The 16891-nt window shown below is 39.9% G+C and overlaps 3 protein-coding genes across 4 annotated transcripts; 1 reads left to right on the top strand and 2 right to left on the bottom strand.

The window, feature by feature from the left end:
- Positions 1-3069: 3069 nt before the first annotated feature.
- LOC137934921 (uncharacterized) lies at positions 3070-6170 on the bottom strand. The gene is made up of 2 exons (XM_068779512.1): positions 5854-6170; positions 3070-5497 (listed from the first exon to the last, which is right to left on the bottom strand). Exon 2 carries the CDS (start codon positions 5482-5484, stop codon positions 3457-3459), a length of 2028 nt encoding a protein of 675 aa, XP_068635613.1. The 5' UTR covers positions 5485-5497; positions 5854-6170; the 3' UTR covers positions 3070-3456.
- On the top strand, positions 6094-12760 carry LOC137934922 (pentatricopeptide repeat-containing protein At1g66345, mitochondrial). Of its 2 annotated transcripts, none has more exons than XM_068779514.1 (4): positions 6094-8306; positions 8677-8747; positions 8986-9210; positions 12477-12760. In XM_068779514.1, the coding sequence occupies exons 1-2, from the start codon at positions 6568-6570 to the stop codon at positions 8678-8680; spliced, it is 1743 nt and encodes a 580-aa protein (XP_068635615.1). In that variant the 5' UTR covers positions 6094-6567; the 3' UTR covers positions 8681-8747; positions 8986-9210; positions 12477-12760. The 2 variants fall into 2 exon arrangements, with proteins under 2 accessions (XP_068635615.1, XP_068635614.1); XM_068779513.1 differs by lacking the exon at positions 12477-12760 and adding an exon at positions 11158-11204.
- Positions 12749-16801, bottom strand: LOC137934924 (zinc finger CCCH domain-containing protein 40-like). The gene is made up of 4 exons (XM_068779515.1): positions 16470-16801; positions 15326-15595; positions 14012-14235; positions 12749-13805 (listed from the first exon to the last, which is right to left on the bottom strand). The coding sequence occupies exons 1-4, from the start codon at positions 16572-16574 to the stop codon at positions 13034-13036; spliced, it is 1371 nt and encodes a 456-aa protein (XP_068635616.1). The 5' UTR covers positions 16575-16801; the 3' UTR covers positions 12749-13033.
- Positions 16802-16891: the final 90 nt, after the last annotated feature.

Below are 16891 nucleotides of genomic sequence, written 5' to 3'. Positions count from 1 at the left end.
GCCAAATTGAGTCAAAAAAGGGGCAACTGGACCTTCCAGTTTCAACACTGAAAAAAAGTTTTTCGAAGTCAATGATTCGTTGGTCCGCCTGGGAGATGATTGTGTATCTAAAGCTTGCCTGCTCTTTCTGCGGAAAACATTCCATTTTACAGGGTAGCCATGTCCCAATTCCCATCCATCATCATGCTCTTATATTTGAATCGAAGATGGCAGAAACTTCTGAATCTGCAAATCTCAGAGGCTGCTTATCTGGGTTTCAGACTGGGCGCACTGTCGAGTTCACCCGTCAGGTGCGATTGATGGTGTCCCCATCTCGACGTAGTCTTGATGAGAGTTTTACAGGGAGCGGAGGTGAAAAGATGGTCAAAGCTATGAGTAAAGAACGGGGGAAGAAGAAAAGGACACAAACAGCTGAAAATCCAACTTTTTTCCTTCCGCATTGGGAGTTCGAATCATGGCAATTATTGAAGTCATATTTTGTAGCTTTAACGATAAGGTAGGTCGTGGTCCTCCCTTCTTCTCCAGCCTCCCCTGTCGCTTTGCTCCATCAGAGAACCCACAACAAAAACCGTTCGGTCGATCGAGATTTCAGATTTCCAACGGGTGGTTTGATAATCTCCCATTCATTTTCTCCATTTTCTGTGGAAGGATATGTGGAAAGAAACAAAAGGAGTTCCAGGAGAGGGGAGTGAAGCGTATGGCAGCCGCATAATTGTGTTGGCGATAGCATTGATCCAGAGAATCTCCAGCAGCTCCAGATTCCCTTTTTTTTCTTGTTTTTCGGGATTTTTCTATTCTCACCGGGTTACATGACTCGGTGACTGAGTCTCTCGATGCGCACACTTCTTAACTCGGTTATGAACCATCCGAACAAGGAATTGTAAAACTCGTGGCACGACTCAGACCGAGTCAGTGTGATCTCTAAAAGGATAAAAACTGAGTCGAGTGGTCCGCGGAGGTCCGCCTTTCTCTATCCGAAACAAGAGGCAGGAAATCAGGAGAGACAGAGAAAGCGACCTGAGGGCGATGGACGATGCTCCAGGCCGAAAAATGATTAGTCAGAGCCAAATCACCCCAGCCGGGCCCATTGCCCATGTGAAGAGCACGTGGACGCCTGACGTCTCCTCCGTTACCGAAATCCGAAGAAAAGTCGAAAATGGGACCGGATCCGATTATATTGGACGCAAGATCAGGCTCATTTGCCGAATTCGTATGGGCCCAGAACACCACATGGGCTTTTTGTCGATTGGGAACAACACGAGAAGGATAATCATTTGAGGTGGACCCAGTTGGATCTATCCGTTAGAACATCCGATTAGAGTTCGGATCCGACTAAGCTCAACCTAATAATTGACGATCGATTAGTGGTCCACACGTGGTCCTAGTGGTTTATTTTAATTATTTTGATTTTTAAAAAAGAATAAAATATTTAAATTAAAAAAAAAAAGGGAAAAAGGGACAAAGAAAAGTAATGGCAGACTGTTCAAAGCGGACAGTGTGGTACACAAAAACCGCTGACAGCATGGAGAGATATACCAAAGTGGGCCAGCCCAAGATCATAATGGGCCCAACGTCACGTGGGAGTATTGTGGCGGGGGGATGAGGTTGTTCGGCCCGGATCGCATGGCACGGCACGGCACGTGATGTGAGATTGTGACATGCTACTTTAACTAGTTACATTCCAAAGGGTCAAATGGTCCCTCATTCTACTAGGTCTGGCTTGTACCCAACAATATGTGTTAATGTGGTACATTGGAACAAAAGTGTCCATGGTTCTCCACGTGGGAGGAGAAGGGGGAGGGGGACCACCGACCACCAACTTGGGTTTGGAATAATTTTCCCTTTTCTTCTTCTTCACGTTCCAAAGAGGCTAGTGATCGTAAATTTATCGGATTAAGGGAATATTTGTAAAGGTTATTTCAAAATAAAAGTTTGGATATATTCTAATTATGATAATTATTCTAGATAATTAAAGAATAAGAGTCATAAAATGATTCACAATCTCGCCTTTCGCCTTTTATTTGAAGGAAGGAGAAGAGCACTTATCCCCGTTTGTGGGAGGACCTACCCACTAGGATTTCTCTTTGTGGTACCTATTTTTCTAAGACAAGTTTGAAGTTTAAGGGTCTTAGTCGTATTGGATGGATAAAATGGAAAGTTTTGTCTTAGTTGTTGCGAATATGCTTTTGTAATGTGTACTACTTCGGAAATTCTTCTTCTTTGTGTTTAGACTCAAAACCCTAAACCCTAAACCCTAATCTCCATAGACATCTTTGTTGAAGTAATATGTGAGAATGTAATTCTTTGCCATACATTTTTTTCATGGAACTTGCATTTTATATAAAAGATAAAACTAAAGGGTCCTATAAGTCAACCCTTTTATCAGGCTCAGGCATTATGGAATTTTGTTAAACCCTAAACCCTAAACCCATTTCCACCTCTACCTAGGCAAAGGATATTGTTCTATTACGACGAGTTTTAGTATGACAACAATGAGGAGAAGGCCCCCTCCTATGTAGAAGGTAAAAGAGAGAGAATGAGAGTTATCGCATTAAACCCTAAACCCTTTTCGTTATATTAATGGGTCTCTCTCACCTACTACTCTTATCAATTTGCATACCCACTTAAGTGAGCCAATTTAACATTTGAACCATAAACCCTAAACCCTTTGCGTTATATCAATGGGTCTCTCTCACCTACTACTCTTATCAATTGCATACCCACTTAAGTGAGCCAATTTAACATTTGAACCACTTAAACCAAATGTTGGTTGATTTAGTAGAAAATTTTCTTTAAATCCTTTGATTTTTGAGTTTGAAAAACCGACTGAGTCGGGCTTTCGACTAGTTTAGTTTTTATTTATTTATTTTTGTAGCTTAGAGGTAGTTGGTATCTAAGTCATGCACTAGGTGGACCACATTGAACCTTGAAATGCCAAGGTTCACAATTTTGGATCTATCTTACACATTTAGGACCACGTTACACATTTAGCTAGGTTATTTCCATTTAGCCAAATTTGTACACACTAGTACTAGCTGTTTTCATCTAAAAATTCCTGAAACACTTGAATAGCAGAAGCAGAAGCAGAAGCAGGATGAAGTTTTACAGCAATGTTGACATATACAAGACTAGAGCCTTAACAAAGCAGCTTAAAATGAGAACTACAATCCAGTGAGACCTTAAAAAAAACAAAAAATGTAAGGAAGTTCTGTTGCCCTCCAATGGAAGCACAAGATGCAAGTAATCTAATCCAAGTAATAATGTCATGGAAAGAGGTAAGCTTCAGTATACAGGCTATGGAAAAACTAAATAGCAAATATTCATACCAAATAATTTATTAGGAGCCTTGTGCCACTGGAAAAAGGACTAATATCAGCCTTCTCCGCTTTCATGCAGGATGAAACTCGTCCACCCCTTTAGCACGATTGCCTTGAGCTTTGTGCTGTGAAAAAAGATCTAATTCAGTCTTCTCCTCTTTCTTGCAGGATGTACTCCATCTACATCCAGAGAACCCAAAGTAACGTTTCTTCTTCTTCTTCTAACAGAACGAGATGTCCCTACATCATTTGCTTCTACTGAAGCATTGGAAACTCCAGCATCTCCCTGAATTACAGCCATTGTGCTTGAAGCAGAAGCAGAAGCCTGATCAGCTGCCATAGATGCCACATGAGGAGCTTGCCTGCGTGGAGGCTCAGGCGCTTGAGGGTTCACCGAGCCACCGGAGTGGCTTCCACCACCAGCTATCCGCTCCATGAGACCAGCAGTCAGTGCTGCAATCCTCTCAGAACTTGGGGGGACGGTATATAAGGATATCCGCCGCCAAAAATCAATTCCTTCATGCAAAAACGAGGTGTTAAATGGCAACACTGCCGGTGATTCACCATGTGTATTCCTGTTTTGAGAGTTTGACCCATGTTCTGTGGGATTTCTGGATGGTCCAGCTCCTGAATTCAATCCACGATCTGAATTCTCCCCTCTTTGCAATCGCTGGATAGCCCTCAACCTAGTGAGAACCCTTCGACTGCCATTATCAAATATTCCCTGTAAATTCCTCCCATCTGACCCTTCAACTCTGCTCCCATTTCTTATCTCTTCATCCACAAAACGTCTCCATGAGCTAATTTCATCCCCAAACCACCCTCTAGAAGGTGGCCATTGAACTCGCTGCCTCAAGCTCTCAAGCCGGTAGCCACGGGGCCTAGGTGGAACTTTCAAACCAGAAGCTCCGTCTTGATCATCACCCTTTTTCTCACCTTCACTTTCTGATTTTCCCCTACCATAAATTGGAGTTATGTTTGATTCGGTCACTTCTCCTTTACAAACAGGACACTCCTTATGGTCTGAGTGTAGATGAAGCCACTGATATAAACACAGCCAACAAAATAGATGACCACAAGAAGTGACAACTGGTTCCTTTGCCATGTCCAAACAAATGTTGCATTCAAAGTTAGCAACTGCATTTTCCTGCTTTGCTTCTTCTTCAGTCTCACCACTGACCTGTTCTTCAGCATCCACCTTCCGAGTATCAGAGGCTTCTGCAGCTACATCTGAAGCCATAAGCTCTTGGAAAATACGACTTGGACTCAATGAATCAGCATTTACAGGGTCCAGCGAGTAGGGAACAGTAGACCTGAACCTCCTAATTGGCCAACGACGGTGCAACTCAATTAACCTCCGGAAACGAACTTCTGGGTATTGAAGGAGATCCCTTTCAGAAGAACCACCTTCAACCGAAGGTTCATTTCTATGTACCGATGGTTCATACGGAGTAGTAAAGACTGCCGATGATGCTAAACCTTGGGCAGTGGCGCTACCATCATGAACTTGTGTCAGGTTTTCTGCAGCTACATATGATGGAGAGTATGGGGCATGTGAATCTCCATCCTGGATGACAAAGGGCTCCTCCACTTGTTCAGATCCCACGGGCTGCGGTATAGGACTATAGACCGAAGAGTATGGCACATACTCAACATGATTGTTTGCATTACTCCCATCGACAACTGGTTCAGGGTTCTCTTGAGCAGCAGGTGAATAAGTAGGTGAATAAGGTATATGGTGGACTCGGTCGATAGTAGCATCCTCTAAGGGTTCAATTCTGGTTTCTTCAGCTGATGAGGCAGGTATATAGGACGGCGAGTAGGGAGAATACTCGAGACGAGATCGATCATCCAGCTCCAGAGGCTCCCGGCTGATTTGCACAGACGGTCGAGGAGAGTACTCAGAGAAATCAAACTGGGGACTTTCTTCCAAGGGCTCGACAGAACGTGAGGTGGGCGTAAACGAAGCACGAGTCGGGGAATAAGGAACGTGAGTTGCCGAGGTATCCACGAAGTTGGTCATCTCCGCAGCAGATAAGCTTATCGAACCGAGGGCAAGGTCTGACCCAAGATTGGACACCCGACGGATGGGCGAACGAGGAAGACCTAGATACAGATTGAGATCCATCCTTCTTCTGCCACTACTTTCATTTCCCTCGTTCGGCATCCCAAAAATCCAGCTGCAGCAAAAAAACAAAAAAACAAAACAAAGAACCCAATTTTCACCCGCGCTCAACCCTAATCTCCGAAGTTAAACCATAAAACAAAACGCATGATAGTCTCCAATAACTCGACTCAACACAGACCCCCAAAATGAGATTTAGGGATTCCAGGATTTCCCCTTTCCGAACCCCCAAACCAGCAGCTCCGGCTATTCCGCACCAAACCCAGAATTTCTAAAACAATTTCCTATCCAAACCTTCTCTGCGTCGAAGGTAAAGGAAACCCAAAATGAATTATTTCTTTCCCGTGAAACCAAAATGATTGATCACCGGACGAGGACGAAAACGGAAATAGATCTTTCGGGAATCCATACCTGACGATGTATCGTCATGATGCAGGGATCGGTGTGTCAGAGAGCCTGATTTCATCTCAGCTTCTTCCTTCTCCTCAGGTCACGGGAGGAGAAGATCCCGAACTGGATATTATCAAGAGACTTTCGGTAAAGGGGGTGAAAGAACCAGCAATTAATTAATTCGATTTCTGCCACTACTACTACTACTACTCTTCCTCTTTCTTACCCTTCGTTTCCACCTTTCCCTATGATGGGTGGGTGGCACCTGGTCAAGCACCACTACCGTGGACTTGGAAGGTGCTTTCTTTTAACCTGCATATGTAGAGCCCTCTAGTGTAGGGGTGGATGTCTCGCACATAAGGGGTGGGTGTCCCACTCAATATGTAAGTTTGTCTTCTTAAAAGCACGATTGAGCCATGCTACCTCGACAGGCGGCTTCTTGGCTTCTCCTCCTTCGCCCGCTCACTCACCCGAGTACAGTCCACGCCCAAGCTCAAGCTCCCGCGCCCTTCTCCCCTCTCCAAATCCCTCCCTAAAAATCTTTTCCACCTCTTCGGGTAACGCTCAATCCGATTCTTCAGTTTTTCTTCTTTAAATCTGTTTCCGCTGTTTCATCCTGGTTCAGTTTCGAAGCTCGGAGTCTGTAGATTCAATGAAAATATATTACATCATTAGTTTTCCTTCCCCTACTGATTCGTTAATATGAAAACACTGTGTGTCAACAATCAATAAAACATGCTTGTATCACTTTCTTCCGGGCGTCGGGTCCTTTCAGCTGTCAGTCATTTTGGTGCCCATTCTTTACTGCTGGAACTGACCCGTCATACGTCGAGAACGCTTCTTGTTCGAAGTCATGTAGTGGAACCGGGCAAGTTCATTCACACAGGTGGGAAAGGTTTGAATTTTGTGGACACCGTGTGTGATTCGGTGAGGAAAAGTGGAAACTGGGACCAATGGAGTGGTGATCTCCATACTGTGGAGTTAAATGGTGATGTTGTTGAGAAAATACTGCTTAAGTTTAAAGACCCAGCAGATGCCAGACGGGCTCTAAGTTTTTTCCACTGGGCTGCCCGGTGCAAGAATGTTTTGCACGGTGTTCAATCGTATTGTATTATGGTGCAAATACTTGTGAGGGCTCGATTGCTTATTGATGCTCAAGTGCTGCTTGAGTCGGTTATCAAAAAGAATGATAGAGGCGGTTCGTCAAATTTTGAAATTATAGAGTTACTTTTAAGAAGTTATGCGAACACTGATTCAAATCCTTTTTTATTCGATTTTCTGATTCAAACTTATGCAAGTTTAAGGATGGCTGAGGCAGCATTTGAAGCTTGTCTCTACTTGGAAGAACATGGGTTCCCTTTTAGCTTGACAAGCTTTAATAAGTTGGTTCATGTAGCACAAAAAGCTGGTCAGGATGAACTGGTGTGGAAGGTATACGAACACATGATTGTGAAGAGGACATTCCCTAATGATATTACAATCAGAATTATGATAAATGCAATGTGCAAGGAAGGAATCCTGCAGAAAGTTGTAAATACACTGGATAGAATCCATGGAAAGAGATGTACTCCAATAATCATAGTCAATACCTGTCTGGTTTTGAAAATTTTAGAGGACAAAAGAATTGATGAAGGAATATTGTTGTTGAAGAGGATGTTACAAAGAAACATGGTTATTGATGATATTGCGTATACGTTAACCATCTATGCTCATTGCAAGGTTGGAAATTTAGATTCTGTCTGTGAATCATACGAGGATGTGACTAAAAGAGGCTATCACATGAATTCATTTCTATATACATTGTTTATTGGAGCATATTGCAAAAAGGGAAAGGTTGGTGAAGCAAGTCATTTGATGCAAGAGATGAAGCTTGAGGGTCTAAAACCTTATGAGGACACCTATAATTTTCTTGTAGAAGGATGTTCTAGGGTGGGGAGATTGGAAGCTAGTTTATTGTGGTTTGATGAAATGCTTGGGAGATCACTGTTGCCTAGTTCTGTTGCATGCAATGAGATGATCAGGAAGCTATGTGAGGTGGGTGATGTGAAGAAGGCCAATGATATCCTAACTCTTTTGCTAGATAGAGGGTTTATGCCCACTGAAGAGACATACTTTTATCTCTTGGATGGTTATGGGAAAGATGGTAGTTATCAAGAGGTTCTTAAGCTGTATCATGAGATGGAATATGCAGGCCCACCTCCTGGTCTTATGGTGTATACATCATTAATTGGAACCTTATGTCAATGTGGGAAATTGTGCGTTGCAGATAAATATTTAACTCTTATGGAAAAAAGATCAGTGACACCAACATTGTCTATTTACAACATGTTGATTGTGGAACACTTCAAAGAAGGAAACGAAGAAAAAGTCCTCTGTCTTTACAATGAGATGATTCAGAGAGGGTTGAAACCTGCTTCCTGGGGCTTAGAGTTTCTTGTTGAGAAGATTCACCATTCCAAGATGAAAAAAAAGGGGTAATAGTATTGATGACAAACTGAATTTGAGCTATTCAATGTCCAGTTTTGATTTAGAAAGTGGTGAAAATATATAGGCCATCTCATATGAGATTCCATTTTTTGAGTTGAAAATTTGTGCTTTGAGATGTTTATTCAACGTATCCAGTTTCTTGTGTTGAAAATATAAAATAACATTGCTTCCACTTTTACAAATTCCCTGTTTGAAGCTCTACACTGGAGTCTTGGAAGAATTTTGAGCAACCTTGTTATTAATATTCACTCCTTTGTCCCTTTTTTTTCAAAAAAAAAAAAATTCTCTCCTTTGTCATTAATAGTGAGAGGAAGTTTTGAAAAGGTTCTTCACAGTTTTATTTTATTTCATTTTCAGGTAAAACGATAATAGATCGCTCTTTAAGCAAGTCGCCCAAACATTCAGAGTCTTCTGATGAAGAGGATGAGGTAAGCCTTTTGCTCTATATTTTGACATCGATAAATAGACATGTGGGGCTGAGAAATTGGAATTGGTGAGCAAAGATTTGAGGAGGGTCAACCTGGTTATATAGTGAGCAAATTGCGGATGAGGATTCATATAGCATATTTCAATATATTTGATGAAAGCTCTCAGGAGTCATGATGGCGATAAAAGTAGATTTTACTTTATGCAATTTTCACTTGTGAGTTCTATCTTCACTCGTAGGATTTTGTCCAAGTGGACTTTGTCATCTTTGTTCTGAAACCAGAAGATTTCCATGGAGTAAAGATTTTGCTTCAGACCTATCTTGGCAATCAGGAGTGGGGTTTGAGTGGTTTTGTTGACTTAATTCTGGGCTAGAAAAGAGTCGGCACGATAGTTAAGGTTGAAGAAGATGAAGATGATAGTCCTTTTTCTGTCCTCTCAGCCATTAACTTGGGCTACCATAAGGTACGTGATTAGTACCTTTCTGTTTCTTGTGATCTTTGTTGTGGAATAGATCTGATGCATTAACTGTACCAGTTTCTCTACTTTATTAGTGATTGTTTTGGAAGGAAAGCTGATAATGAGTGTCAATTATTCTATTTAGAGTAAACATCAACTAGCTACTTTGGACATTTTATGTGTTACTGTTGACTTAATTCTCTAAGCTGAGGCTTTGAGAGCATAGACCAGAGTCTTAAGATGTATCTAGCTGTTAGGCAACTAATGAAGAACTTCCACCAGTGAAAGTTAATCTGTGGCTGCATCCATTACTCAAATGGACAAGAGAACTGGGCCTATAGACATGGAAGTCTATTGTGATTCACATGCATTCATTTATAATGGGTTTTACGAGTAAAGAATGGAACTTATAGCAAGAATATCGTTCATAAGTAATAAGGGTTCAATTATATACTTGAGAGAGGAGGGGAGGGGGGGGGGTGGGGGGGGGGGGAGGAGGTGGTGAGGTTTGGTTGTGTTGTTTATCTCAACATTTTTCTGTGGGTAACTCTTTTCCTCTTTTATCCAAGGCTCGAGGTGCTCCCTCTACTTGCTCTTTTGTACTTTTATTAATAGATTAAATTCTTCTCATAATTTTTTTTAAAAGGAAACCGATCGATTTGGCAAGTTCATATGCTAATGAAATAGTAGGTTATACAAATGATGTAACTGGTAAGTAAACATTTGCAGAAAAAAAAAAGCCCTGCTTTTGAGATTTTAATTGGTGTGATGGTTTTCTATTCCTTATTCATCTTCATTTTAGGAAAAGTTAGGTCTGATTAAAAAAATTCTTAAGTAGACTTCATAGGAGTGGGTAACTCTTTTCCTCTTTTATTCAAGGCTTGAGGTGCTCCCTCTACTTGCTCTTTTGTACTTTTATTCATTGATTAAATGCTTTTCATAATTTTTTTTAAAAGGAAACCGATTGATTTGGCAAAGTTCATATGCTAATGAAATAGTAGGTTATACATATGATGTAACTGGTAAGTAAACATTTGCAGAAAAAAAAAAAGTCCTGCTTTTGAGATTTTAATTGGTGTGATGGTTTTCTATTCCTTATTCATCTTCATTTTAGGAAAAGTTAGGTCTGATAAAAAAATTCATAAGTAGACTTCATAGGAGTGGGTAACTCTTTTCCTCTTTTATCCAAGGCTTGAGGTGCTCCCTCTACTTGCTCTTTTGTACTTTTATTCATTGATTAAATGCTTCTCATAAAAGGAAACCAATTGATTTGGCAAATTTCATATGCTAATGAAATAGTAGGTTATACAAATGATGTAACTGGTAAGTAAACATTTGCAGAAAAAAAAAGTCCTGCTTTTGAGATTTTAATTGGTGTGATGGTTTTCTATTCCTTATTCATCTTCATTTTAGGAAAAGTTAGGTCTGATACAAAAATTCATAAGTAGACTTCATAGGAGTGGGTAACTCTTTTCCTCTTTTATCCAAGGTTGAGGTGCTCCCTCTACTTGCTCTTTTGTACTTTTATTCATTGATTAAATGCTTCTCATAATTTTTTTTTAAAAGGAAACCAATTGATTTGGCAAATTTCATATGCTAATGAAATAGTAGGTTATACAAATGATGTAACTGGTAAGTAAACATTTGCAGAAAAAAAAAAGTCCTGCTTTTGAGATTTTAATTGGTGTGATGGTTTTCTATTCCTTATTCATCTTCATTTTAGGAAAAGTTAGGTCTGATTAAAAAAATTCATAAGTAGACTTCATAGGAGTGGTATAAAAATTTCCATATATAATGAAATAGAACTGTGGACAGCAAATTATTTATAAGCCACACTTCAAAACAGTTCAAATTTTTCAATGGATTCCTTTTAGATACTTGAATCAAGGTTTTCCAATACATGATCTTTTAAAGATCCATTTATTCTGGTTGATATTTGGTCTGTATTGACAGGTGGCAATTTAAGCCTGGCTGATCAACCTGCTACACATGAATTTTTGGCTCATATATGATGAGGCCAGCTTGCTTCCTGGGTTTCTGGGTCAGGCTGTGTTTCTAAGTTAACACTGAGTTTATAAGTGCCTTACACAAAGTTTACAGGTGATCCTTTGATGGACTTTTCCAGGAAAGGAAAATTATAGTGAAAGTAAGACTAAGAAAAACTTATTCCAAACTCTGTGGCTGCACACAAAACTTTGGTTGTCCTTAAGTTGATCCGCCCGCATATCAGGCATGAACTTTAAAGTCACGCCCTTCAAGGATTAACAATCTGTTGGAAATTTTAGTTCTCCTTGAGGTGTTGATCATGAGGAGGGTTCTTGAACTGATTGAAGATCCATCCCTTGGTGATGCTAACCTAAATAAACCCTACAGAATTTGAGTAGGGAAGAGAGGACTCCACAAAGAAACAAAGGGGAAAAGACAGCTCTCTTTTATGCTTCTAGGGAGCTCAAAGTGCACCTCATGCTCTAGATCGCCCGGACTTTTTTTAATTGGCTCTTGATGATTCATATGACCATTAATTTATGTTCTTGCAAATGACTAGGTAATAGTAATATATAACAACTACAGCACAAGTAAATAACTGTAATGGAATGAATAGATGGTGGCTTAATAATCAAAATTTGAAATGGTTAATTGCAATAAGGTCATCAGGTCCTTATTCTTCCTTTTCTAAATATTATTCAAATTTGTAACAAAAAAAAAAAAAAATTTGAAACCATGTTTATTTCATCATTAGAGTAGTCAAATTTGAAGTCCTCAAAGTACTCTGAATTAAGGTAGATTTTTTGGTGCATAATTGCAGAATAAAAACACAAAAGTGCAGAAGGAAGAAAGTGATGAACTGACTATCTATATTAAGCTAAAAGATGAAATTTTTCACAAGGTAGTGTTTCTTTTAATGTATTTACCTCTTTGCAGAGATTGTATTGCATGTGTTTATTGATTTAACGCAAACTACAGCCATAATGCAAGGCAAAAAGAGATAAGAGGTTGATTTTATGTTTTGTTTCCTTATCCGTTCACAGTTTAGCTTGTGGACCTTCACCTTTGGCATATAGGAAGTTTTACTCATTGGAGATTTTGCTTGGTGCAATTATAGGAAAGGTCTTTGTGTTCAAATGTACTACAATAGACTACATCTTCCTTTATGCTGTCAATGATACTCCAATATATGGTATCTTATTCTATTCTCATCTTCAATTCTTCTCTGCTAACTTCTTTTCAAATCTGTGACCAAATTCTAATTCTTGTCTATTTATAATTCACAGCTGTTGTGGGTTATTTTATTTCAGCTCCGGAACTACGAGCTAATGGGATTGATTAGTCATGCTTGTAACGGAGGACAGAATCTCACAGAGTTAAAATCTTTAGTGGAAGAGTCATTGCTCATACCCATCGAGAGATTACTTGTTTTTTCTCCATCCAAGCTGTTCTGTTTTGCTGTCTAATTACTTGTAATTTTCAGATTGCTTGAGTCTCTGCACAAGTTAATTCGTTGCTACCTAGTGTAATTTTTGCCAGATAACAATGGTATGATCAATTGTTGCAGTGGAAGAAGAGTTTTTATTTGTTTCAGAAAAAAGATACAAGACGAGTTACAATGTAGAAACTGTGATGTTCCGAACAAGCAGGGAGGACTAGACTTGTTTTTTTTCTTTTACCTCGTCTTTCGGAGGATCACATAGTTGAACATTCACAGTTTTATCTAAATAGCTTCACAGTTTTATCTATCATTTGCAAGCTAATGATAGCAAAATAGTTTACAAACATAAAAATTTGTTGCCAACAAAAAATCAGAGAAACGAGACCCCTTGGCTGAGATGAACTAAGAAGCACCCGGAGGATAATATTGCTGTGGCACTGTTGAAGGTGGATAGTGCTGATATGGAGGGGGAGGAGGGTGTGTGTACCCATACTGGGGGTAAAACTGCTGGTACTGACCAGGAGGAGGAGGTGGTGGCGGACCTGGATAAGCAAAATGCCCTGGCTGTTGGTGCTGCTTTTCTGCTTTGGCATCACCAGACCCACTTGCAGAACCCCCACTTGCTTCGTGTGACAGAACTGCACCCATTCTCTGTGGATCCATTGAGGGATAGAAAGTTCTCTCTGGTTGAGCTGGGGCAGGTATATTGAAATAATTGTAATATTGCGGTTGGTCCTGAATTCCCGGTGGCTGGATCTGCAGAGTTTGCTGTTGTGATATGACTGACCTAGGAAGCATTCCTCCATGGGCAACACCACCTAGTGATGCTGCCATATCATCTTGATTCCCTGTTTCAGGTTTTGGAGCCTGTGGCCTTCCCCACATCAGCTTTAGTCTTACCCCATTAATGACCAATTTATTTGAGAGCTCTTCAGCCGCTTTCTCCGCACCTTCCCTAGTTGTGTAGGACACAAAGGCACATGCCCGTTGGGGCACTAAGCGTATGGACTCAATCTCACCATGGACATAAAACCGATCACGCAAATCCTGCTCTGTTACTCTACCGTCAAGGCCACCAATGTAGAGAGTTTTTATACTCTCATCATCAGGAGGGATCAGAGATGGCATTTCACCTGCTTTGCCCAGAAGCTTCAATGCAACCGGATCATTAACACTGCAGAAATAACAAGAGATGCAGTCAATACAAGTCCATGCATGTATTATAGTATTGGAGCTAAATTTAATCATAGCAGTGCTTCAAGCAACTAACACATCGTGCAGCATCAATATTCAGCTTGTCTCATGGAAAGTTTGAGTAAATTTCAAATGTGACAACTTGATCAATGCTCAGTGATAGCAAATACTAAACAAAGTACATACCCGTAGTAACGATCTTTTATATTTTGCTGAGATAGTTCTCCAGTCACAGGCATTTCATGCCGATATGGACACTCTGCACCTCTAGTACATTCACCACGAACATAAAAACTACAAACATGAGCACGGTTTCTTTTGTAATATGGTGTTGTCCTCTGAAGCTTTAGGATAGTATCATTTGGCCGTGCCTTCCCAAATGAGGATTCGTAATCCATGCCAGCTCTAGCCTGTAAAAGGTACAGTTATTTATACAAGTGAATCAGGGTATCAAGAAGAAAAAAACATATAAAAGAGTTCCAGGAAATAATGTTTATTTTTTTTATATAGTATCAGACAATCAGTGGAAATGCATCCTTAATTATTGAAACTGATGCAAGAAAACCTGTGATGAATAATGCTAGAACTGAATAGCTACTTCATTCAGAGATGTGATTTCTAAAGACTGTCATTAACGACCAATAACTAAGACCTGTAAATAATCTATGCAACAGGAGTAATTAAAATCAATGCACTAAAAGAGTGGATGAGTAACTTGGCTAGAAAAAGAACAGGAGGCAGGTCATAAATTTTCTGTTACAATAAGTTTAGTCGAACAAGTGGTTAAACCAGGTTAAAATTGTTTGACCTAGACTGTGCCAGTGCACCGTGGTTGGGTCCTAGATTCTTGATTATTAAAATGCAATAACGTGTTTTGCTGCTCAGTTATAATATTAAATTAAAAAAATTTAGCTCAATCAAGTAAATGACAACTTCCCCAAGTTTTAGTTTGTGTATTTGACTCGGAATCTAAGTTCCAATCAGTGACACAACCACATCAGAGGAAGTATACTAGTATATCTTTGATAATCAGCATAACACAAGAAACGGTTGTAGAAAAGAAAAAAAAATAGCCTCTCTTGGCAGGGGCACACCCAGGATTGAAATTATCTTTTTGTTTACTTACACATAAACAAACAAATAAGAAATGATGAACCAACAAGTAGCCAGAAAACCCACTGAAAGCACTCTATCGCTCACCAGCTCAACCATCCAAAAGCCAGAGGTCAAGACCTTTTATAACACTAATGCCAGTTTTGTAAGTTTGAAGTACAAAGGATGCTTGATTTAGAAAAAACTAAAACATGCAAAAGATATCCACCACTATCATCCTCCCCCCCCCCCCCCCCCCCCCCAAAGCAGTTCTCCAAGGCTCAATTTTAAATAAGAGTAAACAGATGTTTGTATGTTACAAATATGACATGCTACTTTAACAAACAACCAAAGAATTAAGAGCAATGGAAAAGAAAAAAAAATATGAAAAGAATGAGGTCCACATACTCTTCGATCATGTTCTTCAGCAAAATATTCCCTGTTTACATCACTTTTTGGAATAGCACCATTCGAGTTGATAGCCAATGCAGTGTCTCGAACTTGAACTGGTAATCCATATTCAAGATCTAGAAGGCAAACTTGGCAGACATTTTTCAGCTTGCTGCACGTTTGGCAAACCTCTGTCTTTTTAAACCTTGCATCACGACCTGGCCTCCATCTGAAAACTGTGAAGGGTCTTGTACAAATTTTGCATTCTTTGTCATAATCAGCTTTTGTCTGCATAAATTAGAAAACACAAAAACAAAAACAAAAAAAACGACAAAGAAGAAGAAGAATTAAAACCATTTTCCATAACATCTTCCCTGAAGCCAAATTAAATCATAAGAACAAAGCGTTTAACATGCGGGGACTTTAATGAAATACAGGTAGCCCGATACAACATTTACGAACTTCATAACGTTCGTCAATATGGTCCAACGACAAGTACTACCTATGCCTTATTTTTTCAAAAATAAAAAATAAAAGATTACTGATTCCCATAAATAACCAGACACGACATTAACGCATCATGTCGCATAAAGAAATCATCATATGGCCATTGACCTAACTTCTTAGAGTAAATGTCTTAGTTCGGCTAGCCTTCAATGTTAGCAAATGTCTTAAGAGTAGTAATTCAATAATTACCTCCAAGTACGGGACAAACGAAGAAAAAAAAAGTTAAATGGAAGAGGTACTCCCAAGTTTTGAAAACACTGGAGCCTGATATTGCCCCAAAGAGAAGGGCTTTATCGATGTTAGTCAACAGAAAGGTAAGGAGTAGAGAAAGGCCACAAATATACAGTTAAAATTATGAGAAGAGACCTCAAGAAGGTCCTCGTAGCCCTACAGAGCAGAACGCGCAAAAGCTTCCCTACGTAAAGGTGGCATATAGGTTTGATGCTGAATTATAAATCAATACAGAAAGATAAGCAGTTTCTCTCACAAGTGTCGAGATCAATCAATCAAACGAAAAACCACGGCAGTCCTTAATCCAAAAAGATTTAAAAAAAATAATCCATAAAATCATTACCAGAAGAAAAATTATGAACAAAAAAAGGGGGAAAAAGGTACCACGTAAACAACCAAGGTCGGAGAAGTGAATGAACCTTACCATTCGAACATAGGGGTTGTCCCCAAGGCAGGATTCGCATATTATCGGGAAATCGGAACGCTCCCAGCCATCGGCCTCCACATCTCTCAACAGTCGGTGAGCCATCTCGTAATCTCGAAAGGACGGTACAAGCTTTAGGTGGATCACAAGAAAGGTCTCTTGGTGGCAATTCAAGAAAATTGAAATCGGTCTATTAGGTTTGTCGAGAAGATGAGAGGTCTTGTTCTTCTCTCGGCATGGAAGGGGGGCGGGGCGAAATCCCGCTTTGTCTCTCAGTAGGAGGGGTAGGTCAAAAATTATACCTGTTGCATATATGTGGTTCTAGAAGTTTTCTTTTAAATCTAAGTTAATTACGTATGTACCCTTGGGTAGATTTTTACCCGACTCGGTAACTCGTGACGACCCAGATGAGAGACATTCAG

This window comes from Aristolochia californica, unplaced genomic scaffold, assembly GCF_029961685.1.
Source record: "Aristolochia californica isolate CCGP_79_NKW_82.1479 unplaced genomic scaffold, dmAriCali1.0.hap1 SCAF_6, whole genome shotgun sequence".
In the NCBI taxonomy this organism is placed as follows: Eukaryota; Viridiplantae; Streptophyta; class Magnoliopsida; order Piperales; family Aristolochiaceae; genus Aristolochia; species Aristolochia californica.
The sequence above is the reverse complement of the archived record's forward strand: the minus strand, read 5'-3'. Positions and strand labels throughout refer to the sequence as shown.

Excerpts from the sequence above, each read along its gene's own strand:
- LOC137934922 (XM_068779514.1), top strand. The coding sequence starts at position 6,568 with ATGCTTGTATCACTTTCTTCCGGGCGTCGGGTCCTTTCAGCTGTCAGT.
- LOC137934921 (XM_068779512.1), bottom strand. The coding sequence starts at position 5,484 with ATGCCGAACGAGGGAAATGAAAGTAGTGGCAGAAGAAGGATGGATCTC.
- LOC137934924 (XM_068779515.1), bottom strand. The coding sequence starts at position 16,574 with ATGGCTCACCGACTGTTGAGAGATGTGGAGGCCGATGGCTGGGAGCGT. Across the intron at positions 14,236-15,325 it reads CTGAAGAACATGATCGAAGA|GCTAGAGCTGGCATGGATTA; the intron begins GTATGTGGACCT and ends TACCTTTTACAG. Across the intron at positions 13,806-14,011 it reads ATAAAAGATCGTTACTACGG|TGTTAATGATCCGGTTGCAT; the intron begins GTATGTACTTTG and ends TTATTTCTGCAG.